Source organism: Cnephaeus nilssonii (genome assembly GCF_951640355.1).
Source record: "Cnephaeus nilssonii genome assembly, chromosome: 14".
Lineage (NCBI taxonomy): Eukaryota > Metazoa > Chordata > Mammalia > Chiroptera > Vespertilionidae > Cnephaeus > Cnephaeus nilssonii.
Window position 1 is genome coordinate 51,419,659 of NC_137085.1, and position 19,054 is coordinate 51,438,712.

Here is a 19,054-nt window from a genome sequence, read left to right on the forward strand (position 1 = left end):
TGGCTAGAGAGGGAGGACACAGAGCCAATCAGGGAGGCGTAGGGGACTGAATTACTGCTCAAAGCTGCAAAAGTAAAGCCAGTTGGAGATGGGAAAAGTATTAGTATAACAGCAGTAGAAGACCATCATCATCAACCAAAGATGCGATCAACATATTCACTTCTGGCATGCACTGGCAAAGTGGTCTGCGAGTCTTATTTTGGAAGCTAATTATAGAGAAATCCAAGCAACCCTGCACTGACTGACTGCTTACATTCTAAACTAGGATATACATGTCACATTCAGAGATACCACAGCATTCAAGAATCATTATTCATAAGACCTGTCAGTATGTATCGTTTCTGCTGGAGTTATAGAACAAGTGAAAATGGCAGAATGGGTGTTTCACAGAAAAGCGAGGAGAACTTGTGGGAATCTGATGATATAGGAGAAGGAACCCCAGACTAGAATACTGGACATGAATTCCACTTCTGGTTCTGCCATCTACTAACAGGGACAATCGATTGTGATTAAGCACCTCAATTTGCTTGTGTGTAAAATAAAAGTGCAGAGCTAGATAAATCCTAGAGTCACTTCCTTCTTTGTGAGTCATTTTTACCACACGTAGAAGGGATCTGTGAACATATGGAAGAGCAGAGAAGGAGCTCTTAGATGTAGTGCATTTATAAGGATTCTAAAATTACAGCTCCTTTTCTTTGAAGGGTGGTGAACATTTACTTTTTGCAAAATCCAAAACTATTATGCAGCTTAATATTCTACTTTTTGATGTAAGTTTAACACCACTTTCTTTAGCTAACCAAAATGCATGTCTTGTATTAACAAAAAAATTATGCTGAAGAATAAATCTGGATGAAAGTCCTCTAATAGGAAACTCTTTAGCTCATATCAGAAAATAATCACCAAAGATCTATTTTTTACAACATAGTGTTATATTATTCCCCCCAGACTTCTCCATTGTCCATCACTGATAGGGATTTATATGATGTAATCAAGCATGTTAGATTCTGAATGAAAACCAAACACACTCAGAAAACTATGACATTGACTTGTCAACCCTTTGGTGCCTTGTCAACCCTTTGTCTGGTAATCTGGCCGTTGTTCGTAGTCTATAAACCAAAGTTTTTATTAGACCAGTGTTTTCACATTAGCATCATTTGAAGCGTTTTAAAATTCCTTCCTTCCAGACCGATTAAATCAAAACCTCTAAGTGTGGAAGCCACTATGGGATTCTATGCAGGAACCTATAACTCCATTTATTTAATTCTCTTTCAAAAATCATATCAGCATTTATGAGAATGAGATCAGCTTTCTTCTGGTGCTACACCTGACTCTGCTTTCGCACGGAAGCGATTATTAGCAGCAAAGACTTTGAAGAAGAGCTCTCAATTGATGAGGACTTGCAGGGTCATGACTTCATCAGTTTGAAGCTACAAACGCACAACGTAAACACATTTTAAAGGCACTTGTTGAATCTGACCAGAGTTTTCATTGTGCAGCTTTGATATCCACAGGATACACTGTTAACATGAAAAACGACGGATACAGTCACTGAAATCTGCCTGAGGTGGGAGGAGGAAAAACACAGCAACTGCTTCTAATAGGGCGCATACTTGTGAGAGTAATGTGGTGGTGGCTTCCTTATGAGCAATAAAACATTAAAATCATAGCATTTTAAGCTGAGAGGTACCTTAGAGCTTACTTAGTCCAGCATTTGCATTTCATGAAGTTAAGAGAACTCTGAAGTCCAGAGAAGTTAAATGACTTTTAAATAAAAAAGTCTTAAGTAGGCTTGGCATCTTTCTACTGTATTCGTTCTAGAATGGCAGTTAGGATCTCCTAAAGTGGGGGGCAGGGGGGCAAAGTTTCCAGTGGGTGAAGGGGCAGGGGTGGGAAGGTAAATCACTGAACGTGACCAGGTATTGCACAAACATCTTCGCAAAGAAATGCACTCATCCCCATTTCCTTCCCGCTAGCTGTCTCTAGGGCTTTCTTTCCTCTCCCTACTTTCAATGGAGGCTAGAGAAAGAAGAAACGTTGCTCTATTATATAAAAGTAACAATAAGCATGAGGTGAAAGGGCAACCAACATTCAGTCTCAATGTCAGCGTCATCTCCAGGGGTGATGGAGGCTGAGAGGACCTCCAGGAGGGTGACACAATTCTGCTCTAGCAGGTATTTCCCAAGTGCTACCGCAGTGTCAAGAGGGAGAGAGACTTTTCAGATTTTTCAATAGCAACTGAAAACCTAGACTGTTATGTGCCGTTTCCTCGACTCAGAATTTTGTTGAAACCCTGTGGGGCAAAGACAAGACCTTTGCCAGCCACATCTGGCTAACCAGATTGTGAATTCGGTTTTGAAAAGAGCAAAATGTTTGTGTGTGTGTGTGTGTGTGTGTGAAAACCAAAGAAGGTTGAGAATGACATACCGCATTCTTATATCCACAAGGCACTGGGCTGGAGAACAAGCATGGGTGAGGAACAGGGCAATGATACTTCTTACGCGTCACCCTCTGACCAGTGGGTTCATCTATTTTCCCTGTCTCCCCCCCACCCCACCCCCATTAATTTTACTAATTAGAAAAATGAAGCTCAGAGGGACAAAAGGACTTGACCAAGTTCATCCTTCTCAGTAAAACTATGGCTTCATGGGGCTTTGATACCAGACCCGTTACTTCTCATTGAGGGCACTTCTCATTACGCCATGTAAATCATTTAACACTGGAAGGATGGTCACACACACAAAAATATGGGCCTGTGAGACTGGGCTGTCTACAGAGTAATGTGGAGATCATAAACTATCCCAAGTCCCATCCAGTGTGCCAATAATGTAATAGCTGTGTTACAGGAGGCATGTCTCTTTTGGTGGTAGGGAAGAAGGAAAAGGTGCTACACACCGTATTTTCCAGTTACTTCTCATCAAATTATTATAAGCTCCCACAAAACCATCAACTAAAGGTATACAGTCAAAATGTTAAAAAACTCTAGTGTTATTTGGCAGAAGAGTATTTTTTAAATCCCTAATTTACAATGTTTTTGCTCTGAAAACGCTATTAGATTTTAAGTAATCTATCAACAGTATGCTTCAAATAGAAATGTTTATCAAGCACTTGCTTTATATTCGCAGTAGATGTCTATAGGCACTTTATCACAACTATTTTGCTAAATACAGTTGTTGAGATCACTGATAGTGGTGGACCATCTTTTAGGTGATTTTTTTCCCGTTATTAATAAGTGTAAGAACTTAGGAATCTGCTCTTTATGGCTTCCTTCCCAACGAATTAGTTTGTAAAATATTTGTCAGACTTTTTACATAATGTATGCACTATTTAAAATAATGTGAATGAAAAATATAGTCTATGTTTACTATCTGTCTCACAAATGAATGGTGAATGAAATACAAAAGAGAACATTGATTTGTAAGGTATAATTGCTTCTTGGTAAAAACGTAATGACAACTTGACTTAATCCATAACTAGGATCATCATTAAGGGAAAGATACACCAAGAGTGATTTTTCAAGTAAGTACTGGATGGCATCATTAAAACTCATTTTTTAAAATAATATATTTTTATTGATTTCAGAGGAAGGGAGAGGGAGAGAGATAGAAACGTCAATGATGAGAGAGAATCATTGATCAGCTGCCTTCTGCATGCCCCCTACTGGGGATCAAGCCTGCAACCCGGCATGTGCCCTTGATCAGAATTGAAACTGGGACCATTTAGTCCACAGGCCAGCGCTCTATCCACTGAGCCAAACCGGCTAGGGCTAAAACTCATTTTTAATGTATCATTTCCAAAAGTGCAGAATTTGAATAAACCATGATTCTTTATATCAGAAATTTACCATTTAAATTCTATGAACCAAGTTTCAAAATCTATATAATAAAAGCCTAAACGACCATTACCGCGGAACGACCAGAACGACCAGTTGCTATGATGTGCACTGACCACCAGGGGCTGACGCTCAACGCAGAAGCTGCCCCCTGGTGGTCAGTGCGCTCCCATGGCTGGCGAGTGCAGCAGAGAGGCGGCCTCTGCAGCAGCGCTAAGGAGCAGCAAGCTGAGCGGTAAGGAGCAAGCAGGCGGGTGGTAAGGAGTGAGGGATCCCAGACTGGTTTAGGCAGACATCCCCTGAGGGGTCCCGGACTGCGAGAGGGCGCAGGCCAGGCTGAGGGACCCCTCCCCACAACCCAGTGCACAAATTTCATGCACCAGGCCTCTAGTGTAACATATAAAGAGCACATAAGGTGCTCTTAATCTATATTTTTATACCTAAGTTTTTTACAGTACAAAACCAAATATGAAGATAGGACAGTATATGGAAAAATGGACCTTGTTAGCATTGATCCAATTAAAAGTAATGATGGATCAAGAAAGCACGAGAGCTTTTGAAACCCATCCAATTGCTGTGCAGACATTTCTGCTGCTGATATTGCCTTTTCTATGCTAACTTCTTATGAGTTCCTTTTTGTTTTTCACAGCCCATCAATCACCTACCATCCATGTATGCTTTAGGGCAAAACATATTGAGGTCATTTTACAAAATAAAAATGAGGTCTGTAGGTTGTAACATCTGATCATCAATTTTTAAATCTCTTTTCCTAAAAGATGCAAGTATAAACACTAGAGTTTGGTTTTTGTTTGGAAATTTTTCTGGGGGGCGGTGTGTGAGTATTGGGTGCAGAGACAGAAAGAATTTTTCAGTGAAAAAAAAATTCTGATGGAAACTGACAAATCAGCCGAAGGTGTGGAGTGTAGTATGTGGTGTCTGGTGTGTGTGTTTGGGCGATGGATTTTGCCGGCACAGAGAGAGATGGTGACTGGAGAATTATATGATGCTATTAGTTACATGTTCCTTTACACCTTCCTCCACTTGTAAAACTTGATCAGCTGCCAATTCTAGCTCTTCTGCCACATTTCCTCTCTCCCTTTCTCATTTTGCCCAATTTATTCCATTTCGTATTAGAAACGAAGCTTATTTCTCTGAGATGAACTTTTAAATTTGCTTCACTGGGAAAAAAGTAAAAATATGAACACATAATAGCAATTTCTTTGATTTTCTTATATATCATCATCTCTTGACAATATTATATTTATTATAGTCATTTTGTCCAATTCTAGAGGCCCTGGCTCACTGTAAGTAAAAGCTTTTTACAACACTTCAAAAAAAATCTGTAATTGACGGTCTGTATCAAGATGGTAAATGTGCTCACCCTACAACCCTGCAATCATGCTTCTAGGTGTCTCACATTCAGAAACAGCAACAAAGATGTGAGAAGAGAGGCTCAGTACTGGCCATCACAGTACTGTTTGCAAGAACAAAAACACGGGAAAAATAACTTGGCCTCTGTTAATAAGAAATGAGTCCACACATTTGCAACATCTGTAGAGCAGAATGCTATCAGTTGTTAAAAGGGAGATGAAACTTAACCCACTATCTTGCAAAAAAGTCTATTTTTATATAGTGAACTGTTAAAACAGGAAATTGTATGTAAATGCACCTATCTATATCTCTATACACCTGCTCTATATTTTATCATTTAAAAAACTGTATATACATAGAAAAAGGCTGGAAGGATACACATGGAGCTACATATGGTAGATCTTTCTCGAGAGTAAAATTGGAGTAGTTATAGAAAACCTGTTACTTTTTATTTTAAATATGTCAAATAAAAAATATAAAAAGTGGAATAAAGAACAATTTTTAAAGTGTGTTTTTTACTTTTCCAACCAATAAAAAATGTTAAACATACAACAAATTTGAGTAATATAATGAATACCTGTATAGCTACAACCGAAGTACAACAATTGCTAACAAACTTATTTTTTTATTTCACCAAATTTCCCCCCAAAATATGTGTTGCTTTTGTAATTAAGGACAAAAAATATCCACGGAAGGGGGCAGTATTGAATGACTCAGGATTTTTTAAAATTTATTTTTATTAATTTCAGAGAGGAAGGGAGGAGAGAGAGATAGAAACATCAATGATGAGAGACAATCATTGATGGGTTGCCTCCGGCATGCCCTATACTGGGGATTGAGCCCATAACCCGGGCATGTGCCCTTGACCACCATTGAACCTGGGACCTTTCAGTCTGAGGCCAACACTCTATCTACTGAACCAAGCTGGCTAGGGCGGGATTTTTTTTTAAGATAAAAATAAAAACATTCATCCCATAGTTTACTTTTGTTTACTGTGTAACTCATTTATCAACCATCCTAACGCGACCCCGCCCCATTACTGCTGCCCACAAAGATGTATGCGGCTTAATAGAGGTTTCTTTTAAAAGTATCTTTTATAAATAAATATTTTTTCCCTTCCTCCACTTGTAAAACTTCATCAGCTGTCAATTCTAGCTCTTCTGCCACATTTCCTCTCTCCCTTTCTCATTCTGCCCAATTTATTCCATTAATCATTTGAAGTGATTAGTCTAACCTTAACTAAATGATACCTTCCTATATATTTAGGTCTCTGCTTTACTTTTGTAGGTCATAGGCGATAAAGCAATGCTCCTTTAATTATATGTTCCACACTGGTTCTGACTGACCCCCTTCACCAACAATTGATGATTTATTATTGCAGACCATATTGTTTTAAGAGATCAGGTGGTTCACCTTCTAAATACAACTTGGCTGATACACTGGCATCTGAACCTGATGGACAGATAAACATATGCATGGCAAATATCTACAAACAGAGGTACCTGTTCTAAACCGGGAAGGTGTGTGACTTCCTGCCCCTGTTCAGATGCTTGAATGCAGTGTTCCACGGATAGTGACTTGACCGCCACCCCAAATTTGGAAAGTGTGCCAAAGCAATGTTCTCTCCACATCTCGCAACCTCCCAAAGATGGTTACACTGAAAGCAACTGGTTCTCTGTCTCCACTTGGTGTCTTCGCTGAGAGACGGTGCATAGAGTTCTGACCTTTTGCTTCTTCGAACCCAGAGACAGGTGTGCTTGCGGCACCCTAGTGAAGGGCAAGATGCTCTGAAGCGCTTCAGTTGTTATGGTGCCGCACTTATGTGAGAAGTGGAAGGTGTGTTTCAAAACCGTTTGAATAGATGGCGGAATTGAGGGGGAAAAGTCTGCCTCCTTACATTCAGACTCCCTGACAAGAATAAATAACTTAAAAAGTAAACAGAATTTTCATTCACAAGATGGCTTAACAAGAAAAGTAGAATGCATAGAACCCATGAACTAAGCAAAGTCTTCCTTTACCTTCTGAAAGAACCACTGAATTTCAAACGGTATTATTTGGTGTTTTATCATCCACGACAGACTCATCAGAAGCAGAAATCAATCTGCTTTCATGAACATGTTCTGTGGTTGGGGCTGGTTATAAAAATCACCGGTTTCTGATTTCACTGAAAGTTATTTGTTCAAAGTGAATGCATGGATCATTAATTCCCTCCTTCTGCGTACCATTAATAAACACTGCCAAACTTTATAATGTTTAGGTATAACAAATTATAAATTCAAACATCTGATGTACATAAAAGCACATTTCAGAGAGTGGAAGGTACAATTTTTGGTTTAAAATCCAAAAATCAAGTAGTGTCATATCATCGGCAATGCAACACCTAGTAAAGGGTCATTTTTCACCATCTAGGAAAGCCCACCATTATTCATGAATAAGAGGGGAGGAAAAAGCACAAAAAAATTTCCTGGGTTAACAATCCCACTTTCTGCTCTCATCCTATTGGCAAGTAATTCAGATAATTCACTGGCTGAAGCAAATGGTCACATTAACATGAATTTCACATGAACAGCCACATCTATTTCCTTTGTAAAATGGTCCCATTTTCAGGACAGCAGGCCGCATTATAGATCTCGGGAGGCAAAAAGACTTGTTCAACAAATCAACTTAAGTAGATCGCTTACCCGAGCTAATAAAGGGCACAACAGAATGCTTCCTGCACAAACAGATGTGCTAGGACCTCAGGACAATCTCTGTTGTTCTGTTCTCTTCCTCTCCTCTCTCCTCTCCCCTTTATCCATCCCCCCAAACTTCATTCTATTATCCATGTGAGTGGTCCGTCTAAGCTTGGTTAAATGGTATCTTCTATATACTGAGGTTCCCACTGGAATTTTGCAAAGCCACTGGTGACATAATGAATGTCACTGCAATTGCAGCCTTCGTTTCTCTTCGCAGCGACTTGTATGTATTTTAACAGGTTCCCTCTCTATGTGGATCTAACATGTCCAATTACATTGGCAAAATTTTGATTTTTAATAGAATGCTTGGGTTTGGCCATATTTGCAAAATTACCCATAAAAGTGAGAAGTAATTGCAGATGGAGGTCTCCTGGTTGAAGGCCTTTCTATTCTCTTTCTTGTAATCACCTGTCCTCCGCTAGTAATCCTTTCTACGCAGTTCCCATGCATGCTATGCATCAATGCTCAGAAACATCCTCTGTTGGTGCTGGAGGTAGAGGGAATAGCACTCCCACTGACTTTCTTCTTGGGGCCACCTTTCACTTTCCACTGAAACCCATAGTGTGCGCCTGTCTCTGCTGGAAGACCAAGGTTGTTCCAATACAGGTAAATCTTCACACACAAGCCAGAGGAGGTGAAGGCAGTGCCAAGCCCAAGGTACTGAGCGACCTAATGATTTCCCCATTTCTATAACGTGCTGCTCTCATAAAGGTGATGAGGCAACATATTCAAGAAATCATGCACCAGATTATTTCTGTGGGCTTTCAGCTCCTCGATAAGCTGGTTTAGCCAGATTGAAAAGTACATGAGTTAAGAAGTTGTCTGTAGCCTGTAAAAGTCAGTACACTACTATTTCAAAAAGTGCTGAACAGAGAAGGTTTATTACTCAATTCATATCAAGTTGCCTTAATGGAGAACGAAGCAGGCAACTCGACAGAGATCATCCAAGGTTACACAGGGATCTTTGCTCAGTCATCAGCACATGCGCACAATCTACACGGACCAGTCTGTTTAGTAATATGCATACGGGAGACTTTTGGCTACGTGAACATTTATTTCCTCCCACCTTTTATGGTGCTGATGGTTTCAGTATATTCTGCTTTTTAAAACAGAATTTTTAAAAAGTCAAACTTCATTTCCAGTATAATTTAAACAAAGCACATTTGTAATTTGTAGAACCACTTTGTAAATGCCAGATGTTTCTTTGAATTGAATAGTTACCAGTTACGATGACATATCTACATGTTAAAGAGAAAATAAGCTAAATACAATAGACCATGTATTTTCAACTCAAAGCAATTCATTACAAACGTGGAGCTGAATGGACCTGTGGTATATCCAAGTGTGAGGCAGAACATCCACTGGACACAGAAAAAACCTCCCAACAATTGGGGGTACCATGCTACCACACTTCAATCAAGCAGACTTCCTGGATCAGCTCTCTATTGCGTTCATTACCATTAGCTATTACGACAGTGCCACTCAGTTTTACATTTTCATCTCTCTTTACCATTGATTACTTGCCCTTCATTGGGTATAAATAAGATTTATTTACAAGACAGTAAAACAGAACTAGATTTCAATTAACTGTACAAAATGCCCCATAGCAAGAATAGTTTTCCTCTGTTGAAGCACTTGATGTTATTTATTTTCAAAAACAAGCATATTCTTATTCTCAGCCACTCTATGTGTCCCCACAGTAGGAAGGAAACCTGCATTGGTCAACGAGAGTCCGATTTTGTTTCCTTCCCTCCCTCCAGCCTTCCCTTTCTCCTTCTGGCCATCCCTGCTTCCCTCTTTACCTCCCTCCCTCCCCTTTTCATTCAGAGTAACATAGATGCAAAATCTTCCTATAAAAATACAGAATAAATACAGGGTGGAGCAAAATTAGATTTGCAGTTATGAGTGTGTGGAACACAGAGTTTATTCTTGTACCATTATTTTTTACTGTATTATTCCATATGAATAACTCTAAACCTACTCTTGCCCCATCCTGTATATTCTGAATGATGTAACATTAATCCACCATCTACTCATTCACTTTATAAGATGAGAACCTGAATTCTTTCCATATTCGTGTCATTGAAAATAATAAGCCTGTAAAATGTAACTATACCTAAAAGAGTATAAATTGTCCAAATTTGAAGAAATGTATGTTTTTCCTCCTTTATACTCCACCTCAGATTTGCACAAAGGGCTTAATTTCCTTTCAAGACTTACGTTTTGGAAAATCTCAATAATATAAAAATAAAAGAGAAGGACACACAAAATTGTTGAAAATAAAGTGACACATTCATCTCTCGCGGCGGTATCAACTGGGCTATACAATTTCAGCGAAGACGGTAACATGGGCAAGATGAGTCATGTCTCTTACCTGGTGTTTGGAAATTAAGGCGCCTTAGTTCTACGGGGTCTGTTGGATGGTGTGAAGGGACCTCCTTACTATTCGGTATGCTGCTCTTTCTAGAGTCAGACTCTGCCCTTTTCCTATAGGGAGAAAGTAAACATTTAAGACATTTTAGAAAAAATACAGAAAACTAAAACAGCTTTAAAGAGCAGAGAGCCATGCCCCTCCCAAATTTTCAGTTTTAAAACTCAGATTGGCTGGTTAGCTTTGTGACCCGTTCAAGGTTGCTTTTCCTTACTTGACCTATAGTATTTGCTTGGGGCTAATTTTTGTTTAGGTGGATGATCTCAGAGTCCTCTTCCAGCTGGAGAATGAACCAGTTCTGTGACTCTGACTTTAGGCTTGAAGGCAGTGTTAGTGAGATACACTTGGATCCTTGCTCAGCGATTCTCCCTTATCCACCAGTTCTGTTTGTGAGGAACAGGACAGAGGACCCCTAGCAGCCAATTCTAAGATTACTGCTACCCTAGAGTTAAGCTACTGGGCCGCTAAATCGGACCCAGTTTCTTCTAAGAATATGTAACTGGTGGCTACAAAGTGAACCTGCAGTGGATTTTCCCATAAGGCAGATAAGTACAGTGAGTGCATTTCTAAGATTCCAAGTTAGCCTAACACCTGGAAGGAGACTGGGACACAGGAGCAACATTCATGCTCTCTTTCAAATCACCCTCCCCCCCCCCCCCCCCCGCAAAAGAAAAGAGTGTTGGCTGTTTATGGTGTTAAGCTAACATGATTAATATTAACTATGATTAAGATTTTGTTAGTGAAAGTCAATCACAGTACGATTGGAGGAAAAGTAATTTCACCTAGAGGGTAGTTCCATTCTCTTAATGACCATTCAGGTATACGAACCATTCAGTTTCTATTTATAAATAATGCTTCACACAATTCATTTTATCCTTGTTTTAATTGCTATCTACTAGTTTTATTAAATACTCTTATTTAAAGTATGATAATGTACTGCTAACAAATGTCTATATAAAAATGTCAGGTTTCCCCCTTAACATTTCTTTACTCTTTATTTTTTTTCTCAAACCCAAATAATCAGAGTAGTACCTAACTATTTTCTTTCAGCTTGACCCAGATGAACAATTCACTTCAGAAATGGAAGGCTTTTTTCAAACAGTGCTTTCTTTCAAATACTGATTCCAGCAATCCCCACACTAGAGTCATAATTCAAGCACCTCCCCCTCATTCAAAGCGCAGGAATTCTAATTTAGGGAAGGCGTGCAACGGAGTGTTTAGAAAACTCCCTCTGTCTTTTCACTATGACTGTGGTACAGCTCATTTGTGTTTCTATGTCAATGGGCTCTCATTCAGTGTCACACAGATTGTTTCATGAAAAGATAATAGTCTTCCTTCCATCTCTGCTCATCTGTATAAAATAAAACTAACCAGGGATGAAGTGAAGATGGATGCAAAGAGAAAGTGCACTTGACTCATTCAAGTGAGATGCCATTGGCAAAATATGATTGACTTAAGGACTTTCCTTGGGTGAGTCCTATTAAACACCTTGCTCTTTTAAAACTTTGGATTACCCTGTCTCCTGATTTCCTGTTTCTACCTAAAGCAGACAGACACAGTCTCAGGACAGAAGGTATTGTCAAGCTCAGCACCAATCAGAAGAAAGCAGTGAAGTGAGGTGTGCGACAGGTACAGGGAGCTCTAGTTCTATGGAGTGTAAGATGGGAAGAAAAGAAGCGATGGAGGGCTGGCAGAAAAACATACGAGAAGGAAGAGAATGGGGCTCAGAAGAGCATGGGAAAGAAGGATAAGATGACCAGTTTCAGAGAGAAAATGTCATTGTGTTTATGCTGGGGATGTCTGCCTCACAACACTGTCGGATTCATTTTCCCCCTGAAGATGCAGAACCTAAAGGGTGAATAAAATGTCACTGAGTGTGGCTTGTCAATGGACCTCATGTGTAACAAACAGATGGCTGGTCTTCCCATTTCAGATCATCCCCGAGGCCCTTCCCAGGTTTTGGTCTTTTCACACACATTTGCCAAGATTCTTATTTCTTCGCTGATGTTCCAGACCCAGTGACTACCTTTTATACCTTTTCAAAGTGGCTCTCCTGTCATGGTTGCAGGATTATGGAAAGCAAAAGTAGAAATACCTGGGCAAGAAAACTACTTCTGTCATGCAGGTGAAGTGGGACACCTTCCTTTTCTCCTTTTACACTGAGGCCAGGGAAGTGACCCTGAGACTAAGGGACAGGAAATAATACCCTCTAAAGAAATTCAGTCAGTTTCTCTCGGGCCAGGAAAGCTGAAAATCACATATTGTTGCCCAGATGAGTCTCGGAAAACCCAAAGCACTGGAGTAAAATTACAATTCACACTTACAGTAAATTGGAAGGGGTGTCCTGCCATTTGATACCTCGCATCCCCCTCACTATATCTGTTCAAATGAAATGACATCCAAGAGCTCAGACTCCAAAAACCCTCGCCGGCTAGGAAAACCGGCGGTTTAAGTTCTGTTCTGTTTAGTTTCATTTTGATGATCACAACATGGATAGTTCTGGCTTCCCACACTCTTATCACATTATTTTAAGACAGAAATGTGCTTAAATGGCTGTTGTCTAACAGAAAGAATTTCCGAGAAAGGTTTGCAAGATGAGGAGGTTGGCCATCATCAGTGATACTAGTAAAGAGCTTTAAAAATAAATTTACTGTTGTAAAGTTTTAAATGGCATATTCCTATTTAAATTGGGTCCAACATGAAACTATTGTTAATATTTTCCCCTAAGTGTTCAGAGGTCTCATTGTTTTCATATTAAACTATTTAAGAAGCAAAGAATAGGGACCAGAATGAGATTATAAAGTCTGCCTTGCTGTTTTATGTTTTCTATTCAGATTAAAAAGCCCCGGTGTAAGTTCCTTTCTTGCAGCCAGAAGTTATCTACCACGCACAGGAGTTATGGGTGAAGAGGAAGCAGAAGACAACCTTTCAGAGATGGCTGAAATCACTAACAGTGTAAGAGCATGTGTGTGTTTGGGATGTGAATAATGTAGAACAAAAATGCTACTCTGTGGTTGAAGGGGGTCTGGGGAAGACCAAATCTATTTATTTGGAACAAAGATACTCAGACATATGGGGTACAGGTTTTTGAAAAACTGTATTTATTTGAAATCTCTACTATAAATATTCAAAGGTATCAGTTCAAACATTTCACAATTCTGACACCATTAGGAATAAAACTCTAACTCTGCCAGTACTGGTGTGTATCTCCTTGGGTAAGCCAACTACAAACCTTCTCAATTTCTTCACTTATGAAATAGAGGAGGAGGGTTAGAAGATGATATCTAACTTTTGGCTCAAGTTTCATATTAATGGGACAAGAAGGCATTGATAAAGTTGTGTAATGTGGGCACTATTATAATGGGAAGGTAGATGTCTAAGTATATTAAGCGGATTCAAATGGTTTTGTCTTTTGGTGGGGGAAAAAACAAATTTTCATGTGTGTTTTTTAGCAGAATTAGTGGTAACTAGTGATATATAAAAATAAATCAATAAAGAGGACCCTCACGGAGGTAGTAAGCTTCCAGTCAGGAAAAGTGTAGTAAAGCTTGCTGATCAGTGTTGTGATTGTAGGGAAAATAACGCAGTAGTGGTTCTCAAACTTTATCATGCATCAGAACCTCCTGGGAGGGCTTATTAAACTACAGGCTGCTGGACCAATGCCCAGTTTCTGATTCAGTAGGTCTGGGGGTGGGGCAAGACTTTGTATTTCAGGTTCCCTGATAATGCTGCTGCTACTGATCCAAGGACCACTCATTGAGAACCACAGAAATACAACATTGGAAAGACGGCAAGTTAGGTGAGCACTGAAATTCTTTTCTCGGTTTAATTTTAATTGGGTATATTTATTTATCGATATGGATATATAGATATTAATTAGAAAGCTAAGAGGTTAGATTAAACCAATCAGTCAATAGTCACCCAGTACAGATATTATTATTGCTATGATTACTATTATTATTCAAGGCTAGAAGACATGGAAAATAATTAGGAATTACATAAGGGTTTTAATTAAAACATTATAATAAATATTTGGAGGGTTGAATAAGCTAGTAGTATTCCTGTATTGAGAGGTGATCAAAGATCAAACTTAAAAATTGGCCTTCAAAACAAAACAAAACAACTTATGGGACACCTCACATTTCTCTTGTGCAGACACACGGACACATAAAAATGTTCACTTCACCTAAACAACAAACAAAACTCAGAGACTGGTTTTAATGCCTTCTAAATTTAGCTTTACATAAAGATAATATGTCTCATCTTCTTTACAATCTTTTTCTCCAAGAATCATTTTAGTATCAATTTACTTTATATATAAATATGTAGGCTTTACCCATCTTCTATTTGCCAGGTACATCTTTTACTAGTATATCCAACCTCCACCCTCACCCCCTCAATACCTGCAAAGTCTACCCATATCTTATTTTTTTCTTACTGAGCATGAAAGGGGTTTATTCTCTATTCCTCACCTGTCAGGTTTACTGCTCCATTTTAATGCAGCAAAAAATAAAAAATAAAAAAGGAAAGGAAAAAGAAAGCTAAATGTTAGTTGGCCAATGGTAATAAGAGTAACCATGACAACCAAGGTTCAACAATGCTCACAGGGGGGACACATATAACTTACACACATTAGCAAATGACAGCATATCAAAATATTTAAAGGCCTCTAATCATAAAGTAAATGGAGGACACGAGATTACATGGCTAAATAAAGCATTTTTTTTAGTGTGTTAATGTTTTATTCACTTTTATCCATCCATTTATAAAATACTGCCATGATTAGTTATATTCCTGGAAGTCTTTGATGGTAGAGATATAATGTGATTTTTATACAACACACCATGAAAAACTACTGATGTACTTAATGGAAATACATTATTCCATATAAGAAATTTGTTCATTTAAAATAAAGAGTTCTCAGTTAAGAGGTTGGTTATTCCCTTAATGATCTAAAAAACTTGCAAACTGCATTGGACTGCACAAAAAAATTTCACAACTGCATAATACATCATGAGGTAATACAGTGGCAGAAATGATTTCTTCAAATACCTTTTGACAAGTCAGGTGATCATAAATCTCTTTTCCAATAAAGGACTAAATACATTTAGTTTTGAAAAAAGTAATACTCATCATTATAAATCTACAGAGATGGCCCATCTGCTGTGTAGCTGGGCTAATCCAGAAATGTATTTAATACCATCCATTGACATGACAGGTATTTTCAAACAGGCGCTGCTGTCTGTGAACACACTGAGCTCATGCTCACAGACACGGTCACCTGTGATAATATGTAGATTATTTAAATAACCATGTTCTTTCTGAAGAGAGTATATCCTTTACCTGTAAAGAAGTAATCTGAACAATCTTCACGTTGAGGCAAATTGCAAGTATTAAGTAAGTTCTCAATTATAAAAATAAAGGTACTGAATCTTCCTTAATGCCAACAAAATATGCACTCATGTTGTTAGAGTATCTGGCTTTAGGATAACTTAGTCCATATCTTTTCAAAAATACAAAAGCCACATTTAAATCTTACAGAACACATATGAAGAGAATAATGAAGTGCCAGGTTCTTAAAAATCCTACAAATATGTGTCTAACTTGTTCATTTTAAAAAATATATATATTTTATTGATTTTTTTACAGAGAGGAAGGGAGAGGGATAGAGAGCTAGAAACATCGATGAGAGAGAAACATCGATCAGCCGCCTCCTGCACACTCCCCACAGAGGATGTGCCCGCAACCAAGGTACATGCCCTTGACCGGAATCGAACCTGGGACCCTTCAGTCCACAGGCCGACGCTTTATCCACTGAGCCAAACCGGTTTCGGCAAACTTGTTCATTTTTAATCAATGAGGTCATCAGTTGCAGGAAAATCTATCCCTCTGAATGGAAGAGAACCACTTAGTGAATTATCAGGTCGGTGTATTAAAAGACTGTTGATATTTACATGAATAGAGAGTGTTCAATTCACTTCCTCTTCCATAGAAATGTCAGCCTCACCACATATGGGTACACATTTGGTAAAATGCAGACATCTGAAGGCTTTTGAAACCAGTATATTTAAATTATAGGTTAGGGTTTTATTACAGCTCTTGCCAGCCAAGATAATGGTGATATACTGAGGGATGGAGTAAACAAGTGAGGGGACTGAGTTTGTTTAAGACTCTCTGGCTTGTATAAATCTGATCATTCAGTATGCCTGTGTGCCATGCACCAGCTGGGCACAAAGGATACAGACAGAGTCCTTAAACGACACTATGGAGGGACAAGAAAGCTAAAAAAAAAGGGGGGGGGCAATTGCAATAATGTGGTAGATTCTATGATATAGATAAGTAGAAAGTGCTGTAGGGGCATAGAAAAGGGGGCCCTAAGCAGCTTGAACTGGCAGAGAGGAGAGGATAAGAGGGAGGCAGGTAGATGGGCATTGTATGGTGGGTGGCATCTTAACTTCTCTCTGAAGGATGAGTTAGAGTCAGCCAGGCCAAGAGGGGTGGCTGCGGAGTGAGAGGAAAGGTGTTCCAGGTGCTTCTTTGCTGACAGCTTGGAAATACATGTAGGGTTGATATGAAAAGAGAAGACTCCAGAGGCCAAGCCCATAGAGGGCCAGTGTTGGATCTGGGAAAAGCGGAAGTCTTATTTGAGTCACATCTACCACATGGCCTTCACACATAAAGGTCTCACAGTGGGTTTGAAACTTATTTACTCTCTCTATAGTGTCCATTCAGGTTAGACTATTTCTGGTCAAGGGTGAATTTTGTCTAGACCATGCCCAAGATCTTTCCAGCTTCCTAATCCATATTTTCCTTTTTCCCATTGTCCGTAATAACTTCTCATCCATCCTGAAATGATTTCCCACAGAGTCAGCTTAACATTTTATTATTAAACACTTTCTATATAAAGAATTCCTGGACAGTTCTAGAACTAATGGCTGAAGCACCTTATGTGTGTAACAAATGTACAGGATAGACCAGTGGTCGGCAAACTGCGGCTCGCGAGCCACATGCGGCTCTTTGGGCCCTTGAGTGTGGCTCTTTCACAAAATAACACGGCCTGGGCGAGTCTATTTTGAAGAAGTGGCGTTAGAAGAAGTTTAAGTTTAAAAAATTTGGCTCTCAAAAGAAATTTTAATCGTTGTACTGTTGATATTTGGCCCTGTTGACTAATGAGTTTGCCGACCACTGGGATAGACGAATATCTAAGAGCATTTAATTGGTTTATGGCTTCTTTTGTGTGGGGGGTGGGGAGCAAGAAGAGCAACATCGAGTCATTTTAAAAAAACAAACAAACCCTGGGTACAGAAATAATATAGTACATATTTTATTAATTGGTGTTTTCTCATCATAGAACATTATTATTTAAAACGTTCAATTATCTAGCCTACCTACTTGTTTCATAAAGGAGGAAACAGAGACCCAGAGTGTCGGCATGACTTTCTACCCCATATAGCTAGCTGGTCACAGAGCTGGGACTTGAACTCAGTTTTATTGATTCCTAGTTGAGTGTTTTGCTAACCCTTGCTACCATCTTATGTCTGCAGTTTATATCTTAAAATCAATGACATGTCACATAGAGTACAACATTTCAAAAAAATCATAGTGCAAGGTAATTTCTAACACTAAAGACCTACCAAACATATTTTCATTTTTTGATGATTCAGAAGGCATTTTAGAGCCCTTACAAAACCTGCATGATACTATTTTGTCACTGGTTATCAATGTATTGTAGGTTTACAAATTACTAGGTTAAAAACAAAGTCAATTCAACAACCTATGTATAAACGGAAAGGCACCTAAAAGGACAAAGTATTTATTACATAATTAACTTTGCTCAGAATCCAAGCTATAAAAGACACTATTCATTGCCTACAGAAGATTTCCTCTTGAACTGCCTCACGATAATCAAGAAGGACATTGTTGGGTCTATTTGAATTTCAAGTCAGGAATGTTCTTTACTGCTGAAGCAAGCATTTCTATTTCAGAAACGCTTCACGGGCCTTCAGATGGTTAGCTAAATATACTTAGCATTCGAGGATGTGTGCAGCTTCCAACAATTGCATTAGACGATGCTCACACATGCACACACGAAAATGCGACTCTATTTTATCTGAGTCATAAAACCTTTCCATTTGAGGCCTCTTTTTGCAGGACTAGGAAAAACTATAACTGAGTTGACTTTTTCCAAGCACATCAAAGGAAGAATGGAAAACTTAATGTTAAATTTAAATGTTAACAATTATCAAGGTTAAAATCCTATGTCTTCACATTGACATAACCAACGCATAGATCTCTTGCACACCTCTGTTCAGTGACCTGATTTAAGGATAGTCAGATATATCCGCATGAAACACAATTTTAAAAAATAAGACAAGCATTTTGTCCATTTTGCAGTATCACAAAATGTCATGTGATATGGTCTAGAAATGCAACTGCCAGCAAACACATGTTTTCTGATCTGACTCCCATAGCAGGATGTGGTAACCTAAATAAATATTTCACTGAAAACAATTATAATTTACTCTTGCTTTTAATTATTGCATTCTCTTTGGGTAATAAGTGCAGCTCATGAACAGCAAAGGCTACCGGCTCTTGCTTGGATTCACCCATCTGTTACTGTTCTGGAGCATATGGTTATCCCTCGTTTCCTGCTCTTACCTCTTGTACAAGACAGAGGCATCTAAATAC

General features: G+C 38.8%; 1 protein-coding gene across 1 annotated transcript in view; it reads right to left on the reverse strand.

Annotated features, from left to right (window-relative positions):
* PTPRD (protein tyrosine phosphatase receptor type D) overlaps positions 1–19,054 on the reverse strand; it is a 496,562-nt gene that overhangs the window by 112,398 nt on the left and 365,110 nt on the right. The window contains exon 21 of the mRNA XM_079789612.1: positions 10,310–10,422. Coding sequence (XP_079645738.1) covers positions 10,310–10,422 — 113 coding nt within the window. The remainder of the gene's footprint in view (positions 1–10,309; positions 10,423–19,054) is intronic.